Source organism: Vombatus ursinus, unplaced genomic scaffold (genome assembly GCF_900497805.2).
Source record: "Vombatus ursinus unplaced genomic scaffold, bare-nosed wombat genome assembly UNPS02014814.1, whole genome shotgun sequence".
NCBI lineage: Eukaryota > Metazoa > Chordata > Mammalia > Diprotodontia > Vombatidae > Vombatus > Vombatus ursinus.
Genome location: NW_020954592.1, coordinates 2,976,391 through 2,999,061, shown reverse-complemented (window position 1 = coordinate 2,999,061; position 22,671 = coordinate 2,976,391). Strand labels below are relative to the sequence as shown.

At 37.9% G+C, this 22,671-nt stretch overlaps 1 protein-coding gene across 3 annotated transcripts in view; it reads right to left on the bottom strand.

The window, feature by feature from the left end:
• TBL1X (transducin beta like 1 X-linked) overlaps nt 1-22,671 on the bottom strand; it is a 374,495-nt gene that overhangs the window by 37,908 nt on the left and 313,916 nt on the right. For all 3 annotated transcript variants that reach the window (XM_027835315.1, XM_027835316.1, XM_027835317.1), the window contains 2 exons: nt 19,833-19,978; nt 12,217-12,481 (listed from right to left, as the gene is read on the bottom strand). In XM_027835315.1, coding sequence (XP_027691116.1) covers nt 12,217-12,481; nt 19,833-19,978 — 411 coding nt within the window. The remainder of the gene's footprint in view (nt 1-12,216; nt 12,482-19,832; nt 19,979-22,671) is intronic.

The window sequence follows — 22,671 nt, the reverse complement described above, 5'->3', positions numbered from 1 at the left end:
ATATAAGTATATACAAAAAAAATACAAGCTAATTTTTTAGAAAAGATAATTGCATCTGTATAGGAAGGGCCAGGAAAGTCACATGTAATAGAAAATACTTAAGCTCAGTTTCAAGGAAAACTAGAGATTCTAGAGGGGGAGAAAAGGAAGGATGGGATTTTAGGTAAAGAGGACAGTTTATGCAAAGGCACAGAAATAAGAGACTGAAGTTCATCATGTGAGGAAAAGTAAGGAATAGCCACTGGAGTCTACAGTTATATGGATGATGGATTGGAGAGGGGTAGAGAACCGAAGCAGGGAACCCAATTAGCAGGCAATTACAATAGTTTAGGTGAGAGAAGATGAAAGTGAGAGGTAATAAATCAGGGACATGGCTTTGTGAATGGAGAGATGGGGTCAGATGCATGAGATATTTTTGGCTATGAGTGGCCATGGTAAGGACAGGAAAACATAGGGCTAAAAGCCAAGTCAGAGATGATTGTGAGTCCTGATGCTAAGGCCAAGATAAAAGTCTAGGGTGTCATGGACAAACTTCCAGCTCAAAGCAGATGGCTAAGGCTTGGAATTCATCAGTCAAATCCAAGGGAAAATGTGGTTAAAATCTATGAGCCGAAGATTGACATCTAGAAGAGCAATTTAGACATGGGGACACAGAAAAAACAGGGTATTTGAGCAGGAAGTAAAGTGAGTTGACTTCTAGAGATCCAAACTACTTAAGAGAAGAGTCCAAGTACATGGCTACTGGTCAGGGATTGAGATTCAGGCTAGGTAGGAGGAAAGAGAAAATGGAATTCAGACTAGGAATCTCACCAGCTCTCAGCATCTGGGGAACAGGGATTTCATTGTTGATCTCAGAACATGGGCAGTTTTCCTTCAGATATAGTTTTAAGCAGCCTTCCAGTTGTAAGCAGCATGTATGGACTACTTTCTGAGTAAGTTAGGGCTTTGCAGATATTGGCTATGTCAGCAGAAGGCTAGGTCTCCCAGGCAGCCTGCAGAGTTTATCTGCATTCTACTTTATCATTCATTGTTTGCATCGTGACTGAAAAGAACATTGTGATAACAACAATGAAATCTAGCCCAGTGATTCTCAAAGTGTGGTCCAGGGACCACTAAGGGATTCTGAGATCTTTTCAGGGGATCATTGAGGCAAAATTTATTTTTATAACAACACAGGACAGCTAGGTGAATAGAGCACTGGGCTTAGAATCAGGAAGGCTTATCTTCCTGAGTTCAAATCTGGCTTCAAATACTAGCTGTGTGATCCTAGGCAAGTCACTTATCCCTGTTTGCCTCAGTTCCTCATCTGTAAAATGGGCTGGAGAAAGAAATGGCAAACCATTCCAGTAACCTTACCAAGAAAACCCCAAAAAGGATCACAAAGAGTCAGACATGACAAACACCTTATCAGCAACAACAAAATAATAATATAATTTCTAACACTAAGTAATAATAGCCGTGTAAACAAAAGCTCTGTAGAGAATCTTCAATTTTTAAGAGTACAAAGGGTTCTTCAGACCAAAAAGTTTGAGAACTACTGATATAGCAATTCCTCTTGTAGGCCATAATCTCATTTTATAGATGATTCAGTGGAGAGGCCCAGAGAGGTTAAGTCGCCTAGAGTTTCACAGATAGTAATTTGCAGACCTAGAATTATTCAAACTAAGGGCCACTGATTTCTAACCCACTGTTCTTTGCACATTGATCTAGTACATATTGCCATACGTAGTTACAAATATCTCCCGGGTCCTGCCATGAAACAATGGCACCATCATTTTAGAGGTAAACAGCATCCATGACATATTTCTATTACTTGATATAAAAAAAAAGTAGTGGTGATATCACAAGAGTGCAAAGTTCATGACTCATATATTAAAAAAGCAATACTGGATCTTATATTATTTGAGGGTTGATGATTTTTTCCTTTAATTTTTTTTAAATTATAAGCTTAACTATTAAGAAAAACTAGCATTCAAATGATCATACAGAAGCAAGAGTGTAAAAATCTTAACCCAAATTTATCCTCAAACAAGGCAGAACAAACCAAGCAATCTAACAGATGTCTAACAAGCCAAAGAAAATGCTTTTGTTCTGGATCCCCCATGGGCCAGGCTAAAGATCAGCCACCTTTGGCCTAGTTTTCCTTCCTTCCTTCTTGATTTCTGTTTGCATAGTTGTAGTCGGTGTGTATGCAGTTCTGTTTCTGCTGACTTCATTCTGTTTGATGACTTTTCTATGTTTTGTTATCCCCACAACACATACTCTGAACGTCCCCTCTAGAAACCAGTTGAATCAGTTGTTTATGCTATTCAAATTCTTGCTAAAATTTTTTCCCCATCAGTCTTTTAAAAAATTAAAAATTGTGTTTTATTTTTAATTTATGGGACAAAACAAGCATTTCTATAACAGAGTATAATAAAAAATATTGCACATGAAACTGCAAATCTATTATTTACTACTCGCTATTCCATTTAAATATATAATAAAGTTATCCCACTAGTCTCAGAATGATAGGATTTCATAGCCGGAAGAGAACTTAGCCATGAAATAATACAAACTACTTTTTTTTTAAAAGGTAAACAAATACACAGAAAAATAATATATAGATATATAGTAATAAAGTGATTTGCCAAAAGTCACATAGTTTGATGGAGGCAGATTCTATATTTAAACCTAGGTCTTCTGAGTCCCGGTCTTCATTACAGTGGGCACCTCCATGTTGCTGCTGGTGAACAATAGCACCACCACCATCACCACCACCACCACCACCACCAGTTACAGGATCAGACTAATGTCTTGTCTGAGCAAATTCATACAGGCCCACTGGAAAGCTGTAAGGTAAGTGTCTGCCTGAATGTCATTTCTCTGAAAAGGTAAGATCCTTTTTCAGGGATGCTCTTCTCTGTGAGCCATCCATCAGCAATCACAACGTTTCTGATGTCAACACTCTCTATCTGGAAAGCTTTCGTTCAAACAGTACTGTTGTTTCTGAATGGCGGCTGTCCCCATTGTTTTGTGACGTCTTGATGGATGTTCTAGGATACAACAATTACTGTCTGTTTTAGGAACTTCTATATCATTTTCCTAAACAAAAGCAGAACCCACTAGGCTTTTTTAGGGAGGCAGTATTTAGGGCACTTAAAAAAACAAAAAACAAAAATCAACAACAACAACAAAAAAAAACACTATTTGTCAGGGACCAAGATGATGTTTTTGGGAAGACCAGATCTAAGAGAGAGAGGATTGCAGAGAGTTCTGGGTTCTGCAAAATGAGGTAGAAAATGAAACCAAAGGATAGTTTGTGGAATGAACTGCTAGGTACCCACTACCCTTGAATTTGAAGAGTCTGAATATCAGTGGTATATGTAAATATATTAAGGACCTATACTTTTCTTGGTGTGAAACCTTCCTGCCATCCCTGAGCTACAGAGGGCACTTTACCGATAGCAGCAGCTAGGTGGAGCCATGGATAGAATGTGGGACTTGGAGTTAAGAAAACCCAAGTTCAAATCCTGCCTCAGATACTTTGCTGTATGACTCTGGGCAAGTCACTTAACCTCTCTGTCTCAGTTTCCTCATCTCTTAAATGGGGATAATAATAGCACCTACTTCACAGTGTTGTTATAACATAAAGTAAAGTGTTTCACAAACCTTAAATTGCTATATAAATGCTATCTATATAATTTATAGTCTTAAAAGAGTGGTCTGAGGTTTATAGAGCTTAAGTGATTTGCCCAGCATCATATATTTAATAAGAGTCAAGGGCAGGAGGTGAACCAAAGTCTGCCTGGCTTCAAATCAGACATTTTATCCACCATGTAACACTGCCTCCCTGACATATACAGTGAATCAGAAATCAACTAGCCTAATAGTTGCTAGTTAATAAGTAATTTTAAATCAGTTCCAATATCACCTGTAATCAATAACATTACTGTCTTCAAAGGAGATTTCTCAAAGGCTTTCAAAGCAATATTTTGCTCTTTTCCTCTGCGCAATTTAAGATATTGCAGACCTTATCTGACTAAATATCCCCTATCCGTACTTAGACACACAGTCTTCAGAGGTACGCCAACGTGAATTGCTTTTCCTGGAGATTAAGGGAACAACTGGGTTCTCTCTCTTTCTCTTCTGGTGCCGCGCCCTGGAGCACGGCATAAAACTTCACTGTCTGGGTCCTCTATCAATTCATCTTATCTCATCTCAACTGTGCTTTGATTGCTGCACAGAAGTCTTTCCATTACTTCATGGTGAACTCTCCATTGCATTCCCACCAGCAGCTGTTCCAAACCATCTCCTCTCTTAAGCCCTGAGGATACCTTGGCTACTTTCTTTTCTCAGCAGAGGCCCCTTCCCTGGTTTTTGCTGACAAATCTGAAGCTGCATCCCAAGAACTCCCCCTCTTTTTCTACCTCACACCCTCCCACCTCATTCGCTCCCTCTCTGTCTCTGGAGGAGTCAGTGCCCCTTTTTCTTGTCAAGATCACTGGCTCTCCTAGTCTCAGAGTCCTATCTTTCTGGTCTCCTCTTCAATGATCACTACCCCTGACATCTTTGATCTTTTCCTATCTATTGTCTCCTTCCACCTTTGCTTACATATTCAGACCTATCCCATCATCATAAAAAACCCTTCATTTGACTGTCATCTCCTTAAATTATCACCTTATAGCTGAATGCCTAGGAAAACGCATCCGTATTTATCTCTTCCATTTCCTTATTTTTCCCAACTTCTCATGCCTGGTCACTTCTTAATCCCTCACAATTTGGCTTATAATTCTAACACCTGACTGAAATTGCTCTCTCCATGGTGGTAACTGCTCATATATTAACCATTAAATATGACGATGGCCTTTTTTCAATTGTCATTCTTACTACATCTCTCCACTGTTTTTTATAATGTTGGTCACCATCAATTTTCTCATCTGTTATATAAAAGGACCCTTAAGGTCCCTTCCAGCCCTAATTTTATGGTGCTACAATGACTGGCTGTTCTATAAAGTCAGCCTATTATCTCCTATCTCCAAGCTTTTCATGGGTCACCCCTCCAGTTCTGAATGATATCTTTTCTTATCTCTGCCACTCAGAACCTCTATATTCAAAGTTCCACTGAAGTGTTTCCTATGTAAAACCCTCTTTCAGAACCTTGCAGTTGTATTTCTTAAGTTATACTGGATTTAATTATGTTTCTATCTGCAGGATCCCTCCAGTAGACTATAAGAGTCCTTAAAGTCAGAAGTTGGCTTTGTACCTGTGCCTAGCACAATGCCTTTCATATACCAGGCACTTAAGAAAACAGTTTTCTTTAAAACACACAAACTTTAAGACACACACACACAGAGCCACTTAAGAAGAAAAAATTCATTTAATACAGCTTGGTAACTAAGAATATACTACCATACACAGGGTTAGACACACAATAAATTAAACCTTTCCTCTTTTATTTTTACCTCTTTCTGAGCACCAACCAAATTTTATCATTATTTCTCTAGGTGGTGATTGCACAGATGACTATTATCAAGTCTCCTTATTTTTACCCCAAACACAGAATCTTCCAAGCCAGGCTATAATGAGTTATATTTACTATTTGCGGTAAATTCCTGATCTGATTTGTGAGTTAGAGAAATGTTTTCTCTGAATTTATAAGTGTACACTTCCGCATTTTGGTCAAGCTGTTACAGGGTGTGGCTGCAGGCGTTGTCGTAATCCCAGACAGCTGTCAAGTGTTACATATCATGGGACCATAGGGATAAGGACTATGTTGTCTGAATGGTGTAAGCCATCAATGCAGTAATCAATTCAATTATCTAGTTCTGTTGACAGCTGTACAGCTGGACTGAGGAACACAATCTTCAAATAAGCAACACAGTTGTCATATAAGGAGGATAAGCAGACACGTAGATACATTCAGACACACTCATCCACACCCTCTGAACCTGATCCTGAAAGAAGAAATCCACTGAGATGATAGGTTTCACTAAGCTATTGATTACTGAGACTATCCAGGATAAAGAAGCGAGATGGAATTTGTGGTGAAATTCTTAGGTTGATTACTTAAGTTTTTTTAAACTGGGTAGTATGTGAGGAAAGGATATCTAAGTTTCAGAGAATGCATTAAACTAGAACCTATGAAGGTCTAAAACAAGAATATAAGAAAAAAATAAGGTATATTCACAGATTCTGACAGCTGTAATGAATCCCGTTATTAGAAGGAAAAGATGAGAGGTGGTGGCTGGTGAATACTTACTGAGGGGGAAACTATAGGACACAGACCTAACAAAGAATAGTAAATTTAGAGCTTAGAAGACATTAAATCCAAGTCCTCATTTTATACATAAGGAAACTTTAGGTGACTTGCCCATGGTTAAATATGCCTTCCTGAAGGTGGGTCTGTCAGAGATGTAATGGAGAGTCTACCCAAATTCTATCTTTTTTCAAAAATTATATTAAATCTTTTTCAATTAATAAAAATCTATTTTCTCTCTTTCACCTCATCCCACCACTGGAAAGGAAGAAAGAAAGAAAGAAAGGAAGAAAGAAAGAGAGAAAGAAAGGAAGATAGAAAGAACGAACGAAAGAAAGAAATTCTTGTAATATTTATGCAAAAATTAAGAAAAAAACTTTCCTCATGGGTCATGTTAAAAAAAAGTCATTTTGAATCATGAGTTCATCACTTCTCTGTCAGGAGATGGGCAACATGGTTCATCAACGGTCCTTCGGATTGTGGTTGGTCATTATTTTGATCAAAGCTGCAAGTCTTTGAAAATTGTCTTTATAGTGTCATTATGTAAATTGTTCCCCTGGTTCTGCTCACTTCACTTTGAATCAGTTTATACAAGTTTTCCCAGGTTTCTCTGAAACCATACCTTTCATCATTTCTAAGATTTATATATCTTAATCTGTCCAGTCATTCCTCACAATTGATGAGCAACCCCTTAGCTCCTAACTAGAAGCTGCCATTACAAAAAGCTATTACAAAATATTCTCTTTCCATATTGGTCCTTTTCCTCCGTCTTTGATCTGTCCTCCACATAGCTGCGAAACTGATATTCTTAGTCAGGTCTGACAAGGTTCATTCCTTTACTTAATAAATTACAGGGATCAAATAGCATCTCTAGTATCAAACAGAAACTTTTTTATGTTCAAAAGCTCTTCACAACCTGGCCCTAAATTACCTTTCCAGCTTGATTACATTGTACTCCCCTTCATGTACGCTATGGTTCAGTCAAACAGGCCTTCTTATGGCTTCTGATACATAAGGCTTCTGATACTATTTTACGTCTCTGTAGCCAATGCTGGAAGTATACCACTTCTCAGAACCCCTAATTTCCTTCAAGAGACAACTCAATGCCACCTTCTGCAATGAAGCCTTGCCTGATTCTCTTAGCTGCTGGTGATGCCCCCTCACTCTCACTCCCATTACCATGTACCTACAGAGGATTCCAAAAGTTCCACCTCCTGACTTTCCCCATCACAGTTGTGATACATCATGCGTTGTCATAAGAAATTAAATGGGAATTTTTTGGGAGTTTTGCAGAAGCTGCAGGTCACATGCGAAGGCCAGCAGACAACACAGAAAAAGTTTAGAAATTCAGAAATGCATAAAATATATGTATAGTACTGTATAATACCAACATACTTTATCTTTTAATACCATAATAATTCAGACTTCTTCTCTGGTACAAAGGGAGGGCCAAAGTATTTTATGCGGATTTTCCAGATTGTGGGGGCACTGTGCCCTAACCCCCACAACGTGGAAGAGCTAACTGTATTTTGTATGCCTGTCTTTCCCAGTAGAAGCAAGCTCCTGCTGGCAGGAAGTGCTTTTGTTGGACAGGGAGGTGGTATCACATTGGATAGAGCACCAGGCCAAAGTCAGGAAGTCCTGAGTTCAAATCTAGCCTCAGACACTTACAAGCTGTGTGACAGTAGGCAAGTGCCTTCACTTCTGTTTGCCTCAGTTTCTTACTCTGTAGAATGAAGATCAAAATAGCACCTACCTCAAAGAGTTGTTGTAAGGAGATAATATTGTAAAATGCTTAGTACTTTACCTGGGACATAGTAAGTGCTATATAAATGTTAGCTAGTATTATTATTATTATTATTATTACCAGTTTGTTGTGAGGATTAAGTGAGAAAATGATTATAAAGTACTTAGTACAGTACCTGGCACAATTATTAATATTATTATTATTATTATTGTTACCTCTAGCACCTAGCATAGTGCCTGGCCTATGGCCTAACTGGTACTTAAATGCTCATTGAGTGATTAATTATATATCAAGATAATAAACCTGCATGGAAATTCACAAATCTTAGGATTAAAGAATAAATGAGAGAAGAGTCTTTGGGTAAGGAAAAAAGGAATGAAAAACAGGATTGATATTAATGTATTAAAATACTACATATACCTATTGTTAGGTGAGGGAAATAGAGGATTCTTTCCTAATACAGATAAAAAAGTTTCCAGACAGGGAAGACACAGTGATGATAAAGATTTGAAATTTCTGTGTATGTAGATGTATGTACATATGTATGCATATCTCTGCACATATATACAAACATACATACACACTAAGATACATTGCTAAGATCATCTGATCAATGACTGATTTGTTTTGCTGGTAAGCTTCTTGCTATACCAAACTTAAAGGAAACTGTCTCAAGGACAGGAGTCTCTCAAAAAAGAAATTCTTAAAATAACAATTACAAAATGATCTAGATTAATAAAAGAGGAAGAAACCTTAAAAAAAAAAAAACTCCACTAATGTAACAGTGGAATCAGTAGCTTTCCAATGAGCTCGTATGTTAAAAGGATGCAGACAGAAGGAGGAAACAAGGGCACATTACTAAGGACCAGTAAAAAAAAGGGTGGTACAGACTTATCGGGAAGCTAGGTGGTGCCATAGTGCACACAGTGCTGGGCCTGGAGTCAGGAAAACTCATTTTCCTGAGTTCAAATCTGGCCTTAAGACATTTCCTCGCTATGTGACCCTGGGCAAGTCACTTAACCCGGTTTGCCTCAGTTTCCTCATCTGTAAAATGAGCTGGAGAAGGAAATGGCAAACCACTCTAGTACCTTTCCCAAGAAAACCCCAAATGGGGTCATGAAGAATCAGACACGCCTGAAACAACTCCACAACCACAGACTTTGTCAAAGCAGTGTCAGAAAGACAGAGTAAGCTGAGGCTTACCAAAAATGCTAAGCATGACATAAGCCGATTTAAAAATTCTATCTGGATTAAGAAGAAGAATATGAAAGTGTTAGGTCTTTAATGTAAGGCCAGATGGGATAATACTAGCAGGTGACAGAGAAGAAGCTGAATCACCAAACTCTAGTTTTGTTTTCCTCTTCATCAATGAGAATGGTCTTCAAATGACACGGCATAATGAACAGTTAAGAGGGGACTGAAGCTTCCAGACACATGGTAAGAGAATATTCCATGGCTTCACACAGCTGATTCAAGTCTCTGGGCCCAGATGAATGAGTACTGAAAGAACTTGCCCATGAGACGAAGGAAACCCCTGCAGCTAATTTTTGAGATATACAGGAGATAGACAGAGGTGACAATAAGGGAAAAGGTGGATCTTGGACAGTTTTCTTCTTTTTTTCCTTCTTTTTTTTGGGGGGGATGGACAAATTTTAATTATTAAGCAGATAACAATGATGATCACCAGCCATAATGACACAGCACTTTATGCCTCACAAGGTGTTTTATTCACAGCACACTTTGAGATAGGTTGTGCCTTTATTTATCATTCCCAACCTAGATGAAAAAACTCATGAGAGTTCAGAGGAATTGAGTTGCACAGTCATGTAACTAGTAAGTGGTGGTTTGTTTGTTTCTTGAGGCCATCAAGGTTAAGTGACTTTTCTAGTTAAGTGTCTACAGCCAGATTTGAACTCAGGTCTTCCTGACTCCAGGGCTAACACTCTATCTACTGTGCCACCTAGCTGCCCCAACTAGTAAGAGTTGTTGGAGACACTTGAACAGAGAACTCCTAACTGTGAGTGGTGATTATTTGCACAAAGTAAATGTACAAACGGGCACACAAAGAATGAGCTATGTCAAACTAAAGCTCATTTCATTTTCTTAGAGGGTGTTAAAAGGTAGATGAGAAGAATGCTATAAATACAGTATATTTTAGCAAATTTTAGCAAGGCATTAAAAAAATCTCTTAATGATATTTTCGTGCAGAAGATGGAAAAATGTAGACTAGATAACAGGAGAGTTAGATTTGGTCGGACAAACATACTCAAAGTGCTGGTTATTGGTCTCTCGAATCTTGTCACAAGACCAGGACCCTTTCTTTTTCTGAATCTTTATCAGGTCAACAAGCATTTAAGCACCTACGTACCAGGCACTGTGCTAAGTTCTGGAAATACAAAGTAAAACCGGCCCTGTGGTCCCCGAGGAATTCACAAGCTAACAGGGAGGCAATATGCCGATTACTACATAAAACGAAACACATTCTAGATAAATTGGAGATAATCTCAGAGGGAAAGCACTAACATTAACAACTTGGATAAAGATACAGAAGTCATCCTATCCAAATGTGTAGATGTCACCAAGGTGATGGAAAGCAAGTATGGACTAAAGATTCAAAAATATACTGTAGGAACAAACTAACAAGATGAAGTGTAATATCTATAATATAAATCCGTGCACTTAGGATAATATTATCAACTGTAAGTACAGGATGGGGAAAACTGGTTTTGAATAGTTCTTCTGGAAAAGACCAAGGGACTTTAGTTGCTTGCAATATGAATCAACAGTGCAATATCATGGTCAAAACAAGAGAGAAAATAATTCCACCATATCCTGGACTTGTCAGAATACATTTTGAGCAATGAATGTGCTCAGTTCTGGGTACCACAGTTTAAGGGAGACAATGAAAATGCTGACAAAGTTGGTGAAGGATCTGGACATCACATAAAATGAAGACCTGAATATTTAACCTGGAAAAAGAAGACTTAGGCAGAGTTATAACAACATCTTTAAATACCTAAAAGTTAGTTATTGGGAAGAGCAAATAAATTTCTTTTGTATTGTTCCATGTGGGTAAAACAAAGACCAAAATGGGTGAAATTTATAGGGATGCAGATTTGGGCCCTTCTTAGATATTCAGCTCCCCTTTCACTAATTATGTCTGAACAGAAGCTGGATATCATAGAAGGGATTAAAGTACTAGCTGTGAATTTGGAACAAATGACCCCAAGATACTATTATTCTCTGTTAATTGTCCAGTGTCTCCACTAAAATCCTGCTAAAATGCTTCACTGTGGTGGTGAAATGATCCTGGCTGAGCCAGTAAAACACAATTTCGGACTGTTACTCTAAGACTAGAAATGCTTTGAATATGGGTCTGGAAAACAACAGTGTATCTGCTGTCACAGGACCAGGTAGGTCAAATTTGGAAAGATGAATGATAACGACAATAATAATGTTTGTAAAATACTTTACATATATCATTTGATCCTTATACAATCCTTTAAAGTAGGTGCTATTATTATCCTTATTTTACAGATGGAAATCAGAGGCCCATGTCATATGACTTGCACACAGCTCTTATGATTCTGAGGGAGGATTTGAACTTATGACCTCTTGTCCTGAAGTTCAACATTTTATCCACTAGTACAAAGTGTGTGACTGAAATACAGTTAAAGACACTGAATCCAGATTTAGACTCAGTCACTTAACTAGCTGGGGGAGTCATTTAAGCTCTTTGGAGTTCAGTTTCCCCATCTGTAAAGTGAGAGCATTGAATTACTAGGTGGTATTAAAGGTTTCTTCCAGATGTATGATCTAAGATCCTATAATTTGTGAGGATTAAAAGAAGTAATATTTTTAAAGAGCTTAGCACAGTAGGCTGGCACACGTTAGGTACTTAAGTGGTTTCCTTGCTCTTTTCTTTCCTGTCTTCCTTCCTTCCCTCCCTCTCTTTCTTCTTTCCTCTCTCTTTCCCTCTCTCTCTTTTTTTCTCTCTCCTTCCTGCCTTTCTTTTTTCCCCCTTCCTTCCTTCCTTCCTTCCTTCCATCCATCATCTATCTACTAAGACCTAGGCTGGTACAGAAAATATTCATACTAAAGGAAATCTCTCATCTTTTCAGTACATGACACAGAAGGGTTGAACTCGAATACAGATTTTTAAAAAATAGATGAATTCTTCCCAACTTTTCCCCTCTTTACCACTTGAGAGCCATGCGGGTCCTGCACTTACTTATTGCATGTGCCCCATTCTCTTCCCCATTCACAGTGGCTTCTCCATTCTTTGGTGGGTTTTGCTGAGAGACGGCTGCTGGGGTGGCCGCCGCTGCCGCGGCCGTGGCGGCAGCGGCGGCGGCTGCAGCTGCTGCTGCTGCATTGGCTTGCTGCTGAGCTAATTTTTCTCTGAATGCTTGCTGTCGGGTCTGTACAACATCAGGCATCACGGCATCTATTAGCGACAGGGACTCTATGGGGCGGCCGTCAAAGACTGTACCATCCTGGAAGAGAAAACACGGTGATGGTTACAGGCTCTTTCCTAGAGTGAGAGAAGCAATTCTATGAGAAGGGTCAGTACAGAACAATCTCCTGGGTCAATTCCAGGGTCACAGGAGCACAGACTGAGACAGAGAGGCCTCCAAAGTCATCGTGTGTTATAGACAAGGAAGCCAAGACGTTAGAGGTGAGGTTACTGGCCCATAGTCACCCAGGAGCTAAGTGTCCCAGACAGGATCTTAAGCCGGGCCTTTTAATTCCAGAGCTAGAACTCTTTCTTCAATCAATAAAAATTTATTAGGTACCTACTTTATGTTAGGCACTGGACATATAATTACAGCAAGGAAACTGCCTGCTCCCCCAAGGAGTGACAATATACATACATACACAAACCACTACATATACTATTCTTCTTCTTCTTTTTTTTTTTTTTTTTGGTGAGGCATTTGGGGTTAAATGACTTGCCCAGAGTCATACAGCTAGTGAGTGTTATGTGTCTGAAGCCACACACCATTATTCTTATTGTTATTATGTATGCATACTACTACATACACACTACATGCATTATCATTAGGCATATCATATGTAGAAGTATTGCTCACACATACATGTCATTCTACATAGCACATGCATCACTATGCATATAGCAGTATTGTTTATATATGCACATAATCTATAATAATGCATGTAGTAGGTGTGTCATAGCACTGCTTATACATGTGCATATAATGTATAGATGAAATTTGTATAAGGCATGTAGTATATATAGTATTATTGCTTATATTATATGTTGTACTACATACTACATACATTATTCTGTATGTAGTAGCATTGTCTAGTATGTCTGTATATAACAAGTGCATATTATGTGTATATAATAATGTGTATAGTAAATTATGTAGAAGTATTGCTTATATATGTATGTATATGATGCATATATTATAACATAATAATGCATGTAGTATATGTAGTAATACTGTCTATAGGTGTATGCTGTATGACATAATGCATGTCTGTATATAATATTTATATAATGATGCATGTAGCAGATTATGTTGAAGTATTACTTATATATATGCATCGGATGTATACATTATAACATATAATAATGCATGTAGTGTATATGTAGTAGTATTGTTTATATATGTGTGCTGTATGACAACGCATGTCTCTATATAATATTTATATAATGATGCACATAGTAGGTATGCAGTAGTATTGCTTATATATGTATGCATATAATATGTATATATTTGTATAGAACAATAATGTATGTAGTATGCACGTACTGGTAATTGCTTATATATGCATGTTGTACCACATTGTATACTGTACCATACAACCTATGTTGTGTACTGCACTATATACATTCTTTAATGCTATATATATAAGTAATACATATACAAATATGAGCACACATATATTGTATATACATATAAAAAATAAACACATAAATATAAGGTAATTTTTTGGGAGAGAAGGCACTGGTACCTCAGGGAGTCAGGAAAGACATCATGTGACAAAATTTTAGAACAATACATAAAATTAAATATATAATATGTACACATATTATTTTATAAATGTCTCTCTACATAATATATAAAATTAGGTCACTGATTCTTTTGGTATGAAAATAGTAGCCAGCTGTATTTTAAAGAAAAAAATTAAAGGGGGAGCAAAACAAATGAAACCTTTGAGACAGTGGCAAAAGGTAAAGGCAGAGTTAATTTTTAAAAAGCAAAAAAAGTGGGACAGCTAGGTGGCGCAGTAGATAGAGCACCAGCCCTGGAGTCAGGAGGATCTGAGTTCAAATCCACTCTCAGACACATAACACTTACTAGCTGTATGACCCTGTCATACCCTGTCATGACCAAGTCACTTAACCCCATTGCCTAGCAAAAACAAAAAACAAAATAAAACCAAAAAAAGGCAAAAAATGTGCCTATCCAGCAATATCATGGAGAACTGGGAATATGCTGAAATGCTGTGCTTGATATCACGATTCTCATTCTGGCATTCTAGGACCTTTACAATTTAATTCTAATCTACCTATTTAGTTTTGTCCTTTCACCTCAAATGGTCTACCTACTGTTCCCATACTTCATCTGCCTTTGCCACTGCAATTTCTCCAAGTCTGATGGGTAGCTAGGTAACACTGTGCATAAAACACTGGGCCTAGAGTCAGAAGGACCGGAGTTCAAATTCTGCCTTAGATACTTCCTAGCCATGTGACCCTGACTAAGTCATTTAATCTATTTGGCTCAGTTTCTTTATCTGTACAATGGAGATAATAACTGCTCACCTCCCAGGGCTGCTGTGAGGACCAAATGAAATAATAATTGTAAAGTGCTGACTATAGTGCTTGGCATGTAGTAAGCACTACATAAATGTTAATTATTGGTATTATTATTACTATTCCCCCAAGACCCAACTAGATTTCAGCCCTTCCTCCACAAAACCTTCCCTCATCCCCCATGTGGAAGTAATCTCCTCTTCCTCAAATTTCTCACAGCGTTTTGTCTGGATTACTCCTTTGTACCATCATATTCTATTGTGTATTATTAGTTATTACTGTACAAGTCTTATACCGTCTATTGATTTGAGGACCACATCTTATTTCATCTTTGGACCTGTCATTTCACTGAGTTCAAATCTGACTTCAGACACTTGACACTTATTAGCTGTGTGACCTTGGGCAAGTCACTTTAACCCCACTGCCCAGCAAAAAAAAAAAAAAAAGAAAAAAAAAAAAAAAGTAGTGTCAGTCAACTAGGAGGAAGACCAACAAAAAAGCAATGCCATGAAAACAGAAAAACGCTTTACAAGAAGAGAGGATGCTTCATGATGTCAAACACAGCAGAGAGGTCAAGAAATATGAGGATTTGAAAAAAGGGCACTGGACTGTATAAATAAGAGATTTTTGGTTGATGATGCTAAGAGCATCTGGAGATTATATTACTTGCTCATGGTCCCAGAGTTAGGTGTTTCAGAGGCAGGCCTGGAACCTATGTCTGACTTAAAGATTTGCCCTCTATGTCCTATGCCATGTTATTTCTCACACAGTAAGTCCTACTGCCTAGAAGGTATTTGACAAACGTTTGATAAATTGACTCATAAGTACGCTCACTTATATTCTAAGGAAATTTAGAAACTCGTACACATTTTGCACTAAAATTGATATTATTTTTGGAGCTTAGGAAATCTCTATGAATAACCTGCCTTTGCATGTGCTAAAATTAGCTCTTTTAAGGTTTCAGATCCAAGTCACGTGTGTCTTCAAGAGTTAATTTACCCTGCATGAGTCCAGACTTGACTTCTACGGAATCTGTTTGTTACATATATTAAAATAAGTTATTTACCAATCTTGGATTAAGATTTTATTTGAGGTGAACGTGAAATCCATTCTTTGGTTTAGACCTTGACCAAATATTGATTGCATTAACGAAACAATTACAGAAATATTTAAATTTCCTATCTGGATGAGCTCTTTCTCCCAGCTGGACTCCTAGCTTGTATCTACATCAATTTAAGATTCTGATTTTGAGAGCCCTGCACAGTTCTCCACACACAGCAGAAAATTCCTTTTAGTCTAAGCACATTCACACACTGTAACCATATGAAATCTGAACCTGCAGAGCTGGCCCTGACTTGATGTATAAATGCATTAGAAAGTACATTTTGCACATGTTTTCACTGTGACATTTTCAGCAAAGAACTAAATTCAGTCAGCAGTATTACAAAAACCTAAATTACTTTTGAATACAAGCAGTAACTAAAGAAAGAAAAAAGAATATGTGCAAAACCCTGGCAACAATTATATTAGAAACCATAACTGCCTTTATTATTTATTTATTTATTTAATTATTAAAACCCCTCTCACTTAAACATTTTAAAAGTGTCTCTTTTTTTCCTTTAACTTTTAAAGACACCAGTGATAAATGGGGCGTTATTTCATTTCACCGCTCATTATATTGTCACTGTCCACATGACCTTGGGTCAGTTAAACCTGTGAAGGGAGTTCCGGGAAGAGACAGCATGGGACAATCAGTGGACAAGAGATCAAATCCCACCTTTAATGTTTACTACCTGTGTGACCACACAAGTCACCATCTTGCTAAGTTTCGATTTCTGCGTCTACAAGAGGAGGTAGGAGGGAGGGAGTTTAATTAAACAGCCTCGAGGATCTTTTCATTTTATTTATTTATTTTTAAAGTCTGGTACTATAATCCTGTAAATGGATGATCTCGTGGGCTCCATTCTACATCCCATGACCTATTGTAGAAGAGTAGGAAGGGAGATATGGGATAGAATAGAAACCCATTGAGCAAGCACTTAAATGAACAGTGGGAAGAGAGGAAAACAGAGGCAGTTAAGAGAGCATGGAGAAGACATAAGAAGCACCCCTGGATAAAGAAAGATAAAAGGAGGAGGAGGTCATTGAGGAGAAGAGATATAGCCTAACTTAGAAGAGGTATTATGGGGAAAGAAGAGAAACGGGCAAAAGACTTTACACAATTTAAAAAAAAGGGATTTGGGGGAGATTAAAGATCTGAGAGAAAGAAATTTCCTAAGTGGAAAGGACAGGGGAAATATGTGATTGAAAGTAAGAGTAGGAGAACTTGAAAGACATTAGGATCAGAATGCCAAGAATGCCTGGTCTGTCAATGCATCTGAAGGCAACACTCCTGAAACAAACAACAGAAGCTGCCATAATTGGGACTGTACTAAAAGAAGCATGCGATAAGGAAACAGCAAAGATGGGGTGATTATTTTAGGCAAACTGTCCTGCTCCTGAGTCTGGAGGGAAATGGAGGACGAGGAGATTTGTAACAAGATTGATTACTTAGCAGCCTTGGGAGGGAGGTCCGTTCAAATATTTTGGAGTACATGGCACCCTTGTGAACACCATCATACTTCAGCTTCAGAAAGAGTGGATGAGTGATTGGTTCTACCAGCTGTGCAAAATGGATTAGGGTGAAGGTTATGAAGATGTTTTTAAGTGTTCAAGGCAGTGATTCTGTCTCTGTGGGATAAGGATCTCTGGGGGTGCGGAAGGGATGCAGAATCATTGCAAGGGTTCCTCCCATCTATATGCACACCGAGGATGGTCATTTCATTCTTAACTGGCTTCTAACAAAATAATTTCACTAAATAAGGAAACATAACCTTGCTATACTGAATGAATACCTGATGTTGGTATTTTTATCCTGAAATTATATATAGATGTTGCTGTGATTAATAAAATACAAACTCATCTAAAATATTATTGAATACATAGTAACCGTTTGTCAATATGCTTTCTGTTGCACAGGACAGAGTGCTGGGTTTGGAATCAATAAGAGCTGAGTTCCAGTTCTGCCTTTGATACCAGCTGTATGACCTAGGGTAAGTCACTTAATTTCTCTCTATGTGACTCAGACAACTCTCTAGGACTTATCTATCACCTAAGTCTTGCAGTCTGCATCTGGATTTGAGTAGAAAGGTCCCCTTGTTGAAATTACAGAATCTTTGTGTACTTGCGTTATTTTTTCTCTTTTAACTTTCATTTTAAAAATTTTGAGTTCCAAATTTTCTCTACCCCTTCCCTATCCATTGAGAAGTCAAGCAATAATTTGTATTATTTTCTTAACCAAATGGATACCAATGATTCCACAATTACCATCAGGTTGGTGTCTATGAAATTATTTAACATAAAAAGTGATTCTTATACTCAAAAAGTTTGGGAACCAATGGTATATGAAATTGGTATCTGAATGGAAGACAGGGTAACAGTTAGTTAAGGTAACAGTTAGTGTAACAGGTGAAGGTACGTAAGTATATAGTTGAGAAACACAATTCTGCTGAAACTCTGGAAGGCCATGAAGAAGCTATTCAAATGAAAAACACATCTCAGAAACTCAAAATTAAGGCAGGACCAGAGGAAAAAAAAAATTGGTAAAAGTGAAGCAACCACCACAAAGGAAATCACGTCAGAGGAGTTTACTGAAGCCAAAGTGGCTTACTTTCATTTAATATTTTTAAATTATGGAGGAAAGAAGTGGGGAATTGGGTAGGAGGAAACAATTAAGTTCTTTCAGGTTTTTGTTTAAAACCATGCTTTACAGCTCTTTTTGTGGTGGCAAAGAATTAGAAATTGAGGGGAAGTCCAACAACTGGGGAATGGCTGAACAAGTTGTGGTACATGTATGTAATGGAACACTATTGTGCTATAAGAAATGATGAGCAGGCAGACTTCAGAAAAACCTGGAAAGACTTGCATGGACTGATGCTGAGTGAAGTGAGCAGAACCAAGAGAACGTTGTACATAGTAACAGTCACAAGGTGCAATGACTAACTTTGATACATTTAGCCCTTCTTAGTAACACAAGGATCCAAGACAACTCCAAATGACTCATGATGGAAAATGCTGTCCACATCCAGAAAAAAAGCTATGGAGTCCAAATGCAGATCAAAGAATATTATTTGCTCTCTCTCCTTTTTCTCTTTTTTTTTGTTTGTTTCTTCTTTCTCACAGTTTCTCCCATTGGTTCTAATTCTTCTTAATAACATGACTAATGTGAAAATAGGTTCAATATGAATGTATATGTAAAGCCTATATTAAATTGCATGCCATCTTGGGGTGGGGGGAGGGGAGAGATGGGGAGAAAATTTGGAACTCAAACATCTTACGGAAGTGAATGTTCAAAACTAAGATAAATAAATAAATAAATAAGTAAATAAATAATATATAAAACCATGCTTTAGTTTTCTGCTACCAATTCTACTCTTTTAAGGAAGAAATAATAATAAAATAATGCTGGAAAATTATTGTTAACCTTGAGATCACAACCTCTTCTTTATTGTGTTTAATTCAGGTAAAGCAGTACCATCTGTCTTTTTTCCTGTGAGGTCACTTTTTTACCCACCTGCTTGCAGAGTAAAAAGAAGAGAGACAAGACACTCTGTGAAGTGTGCTCACCAAATGAGCATAACATCAAAATATTAAGTCAATGAAAAGCCACTGTGTACTTTTTTACAATTTGAAAATGTGTTGTTTACATCCTAACCATGATCGCTATTTTACGCATACAGAAAACACAGATGTGTAAAGAGCACGGAAAGCTGGCTCCTATTTTTACTTCTAGGTAACCAGAAGTCCCAAATTTACGAAGCAAATTAAAAGTAAAGGTGAAACACTTAAAGTTTCTATCAAATACCTTTCTGGAAATAAGTATTTAATTAATACTTGTTTTCTGAGACATTAGGAGTTTTCAAACATTTCTCCCCAAATGTGCGATTGCTCTGGCTGGCTTCTAACTAAAGCACACCTGTAACTGCCCAAATGTATGTTCTGCTTGTGGTAATAAAGGGACTTACTTCATTGATGCTGATCTCAGCTTCCACATACTGCAGGCCTTTCTGAAGAATGGAGATGAGGGCAGCAGGTGGCACTAGTGTTCCATTGATATTGGATTGACTGATGTGACTTTCAATACCAAATGTGAAGGCCGAATGGGAAAAACCTAAAAGCAGGAGAACAAGCCATGACATGAAACCCAAGTTTATTGACAGCTGCATATCCGTTTATTTCTAAAGCTTTAACGTGTAGAAATTAACTCAGAATCCAGCAGTACTGGCTTTGGGTCATGTAGGTGAAGAAATAGCTGTGGGTAGGGGGAAGGGGAAAGAGGAGAATAGGGAAGATGGGAGTTTTTTTGGTAAATGAAAAACTGGGCTGTGAGAAGGAAAACACATTTAGGAATAAAACAATCAGTTTCAATATATATATATATAAATATAAGTAATTAAAAACCCAAAAAGAATGGGGAATACGTTCTGGCTGAATCTTACTCTGATAAACATTTGGCTCAAATCTCTTTTCCCCCTAGGTTAGTATCAATCTTTCCAGAAGCTAAACCCTAGGATCTTTTTTTTTGAACAGGTTGTATATGGCCCCAGTACTGCTGGAGCTCACACAAGGGAGCCATTCTTTCACAGAAGATAAGGAAAGGAAAATCCTCAGCTCAGAGCTACAACTGGACACGTAGAACAAATTAATTTTATGATGAAGCAACAGGAAAAGATGATACTCTCATCTGGATCTCTTTTCTGGAGTTAAGCATTTTTGTCAACAGAAATAAATGAGGAATTCTCCCTATTGCTGATATTAGCTGCAGGTTAACTGTGGGCTTTTCTCCTTTCTCCTTTCCTTGTTTCTTGAATTGTCACCTTCTTTGCAAGCTGGGGGGGTGACAAAACTCTAGCAACTTAAATATCCTAGAATTTGTTTGTTTTTTTTTTGGAAAGAGCTTGGATTTAAATACCAGGGGAAACAAGGTAGAACTGTGATGGTGCTTAAAGAAAAGAAGCTTGAGTAGTTTTGTGTGTGTGTGTGTATGTGTGTGTGTGTGTGTGTAAGTGGATGGCAAAAAACCCAATAATAATAATAATTGCTAACATTTACATAGTGCTTACTATGTTCAAGGCACTGTACTAAGTGCTTTATTATTTAATTTGATCCTCACAAAAACCCTGAGAGGGGAGGTTCTATTATTACCCCCATTTTATTTTTTAATGTTTTTTCTTTTTTTTTTTTCCCTTTTTGAGGCAATTGGGGTTAAGTGACTCGCCCAGGGTCACACAGCTAGCAAGTGTCAAGTGTTTGGTCTGAGGCCGGATTTGAACTCAGGTCCTCCTGACTTCAGGGCCGGTGTTCTATCCACTGCACCACCTAGCTGCTCCTATTACCCCCATTTTACAGATGAGGAACCTGAGACAAATAGAGGTTTAGTGACTTGCCCAGTATCACACACCTACTGTTTGTGGCTGGATTTGAACTCAGATCTTCCTGACTCCAGGCCCAGCACTCTACTCATTGTGACACCCAGCTACATAAATGGTCAGGGTTGGACTTGGTAGGTGGTACACTAGGTAGTGGCTATTATGACCTCTAAAGACATCCTCTGCCTTTCCCCCTTTCCCCCCAAATCTCCCCCACTTAAGTGTCACAGTGTCTTAAATTCTCCCATTAGAGAGATGGCTTCATGAGACATTCTCTTCTTAAAATGTTAATAGCCCATCATGGGATAATAAATTGTTTGGTTTAAAGGTAAACTAGTTTATTAGGTAATTTCCCTCTGTGATAGGGGGGCCAGTGTAAAAGTCATGGAAGGCTGAGTGTCAATCCCGAAGCCTAGAGGACAGTTCCCACAACCTTCCTTAGGGCAGACTATATACATATAATCTTAATGAACTTTTATTTAACAGATTAATCCTGAGTTGAGGTGGAGATGTGATTAAAGCTTTTGATGAGGAATTATTTTTCCAATGAGTTAATGCTGAAAATGAATGACAATCCATTCCATCTACAGTGAGTGACAAAGAAGGCAGTGCTTTAAAATACATTCTAACTAGATTCACCCTCTTACCATAAAGCAAGTTTAGAATTTATTAATTATGTTAGGGCAAATTTGTAGAATTCTCTATAGGTCATCCAGGTTTAAAATCTCTCTCTCTCTCTTTTTTTCTATCTTCCCAACAGCTCCCCCTCCCAATTAGTCATCAATCTGGTTAAGTACTCCTTTCTTGTGACCAGTACCCTTTCCTCCACCCCATCAACTTCTAAGTGTTCTCTGAGGGCACTCAGTCACTACTCTAGCTCAGGGGCTTTATCACTTAATGGCTGAATTACTGAAATAGACTCCTAAGGTTACCCTGACTCCAACTCAAGCTATGCACTACCATCAAGCTAAGCCTTGAGAGCAAGGACTGTTCCCAATCCTACACGACCACCGCCGGGACATTTTGTTATTCAGTCATGTCTAACTCTTAGTGACCCCATTTGGAATTTTCTTGGCAAAGATATTGGAGTGCTTTGCCATTTATTTCTCTGGCTCATTTGACACATGAGGAAACTGAGGCAAATATGGTTTTAAGTAACTTGCCCAACTTGCTATTAAGTATCTTGAGGCCAGATTTGAATTCAGGAAGATGAATCTTCTTGACTCCAGGCCCAGCATGCTATCCACTGTGCCACTTAGCTGTCCTTTTATCATCTGTATCACTTAGCATAGTGCCTGTTATGGTAAATGATGGTAGGCTGACTTGTGACATGTATAGAGTTTGAAAGATTAGAGTTCAAATTTCAGAGCCCCAGTTTCTTCATTTGTAAAATGGGCATTTTAGGTTGAATTCAGATCATTGCTCAATTTTATAT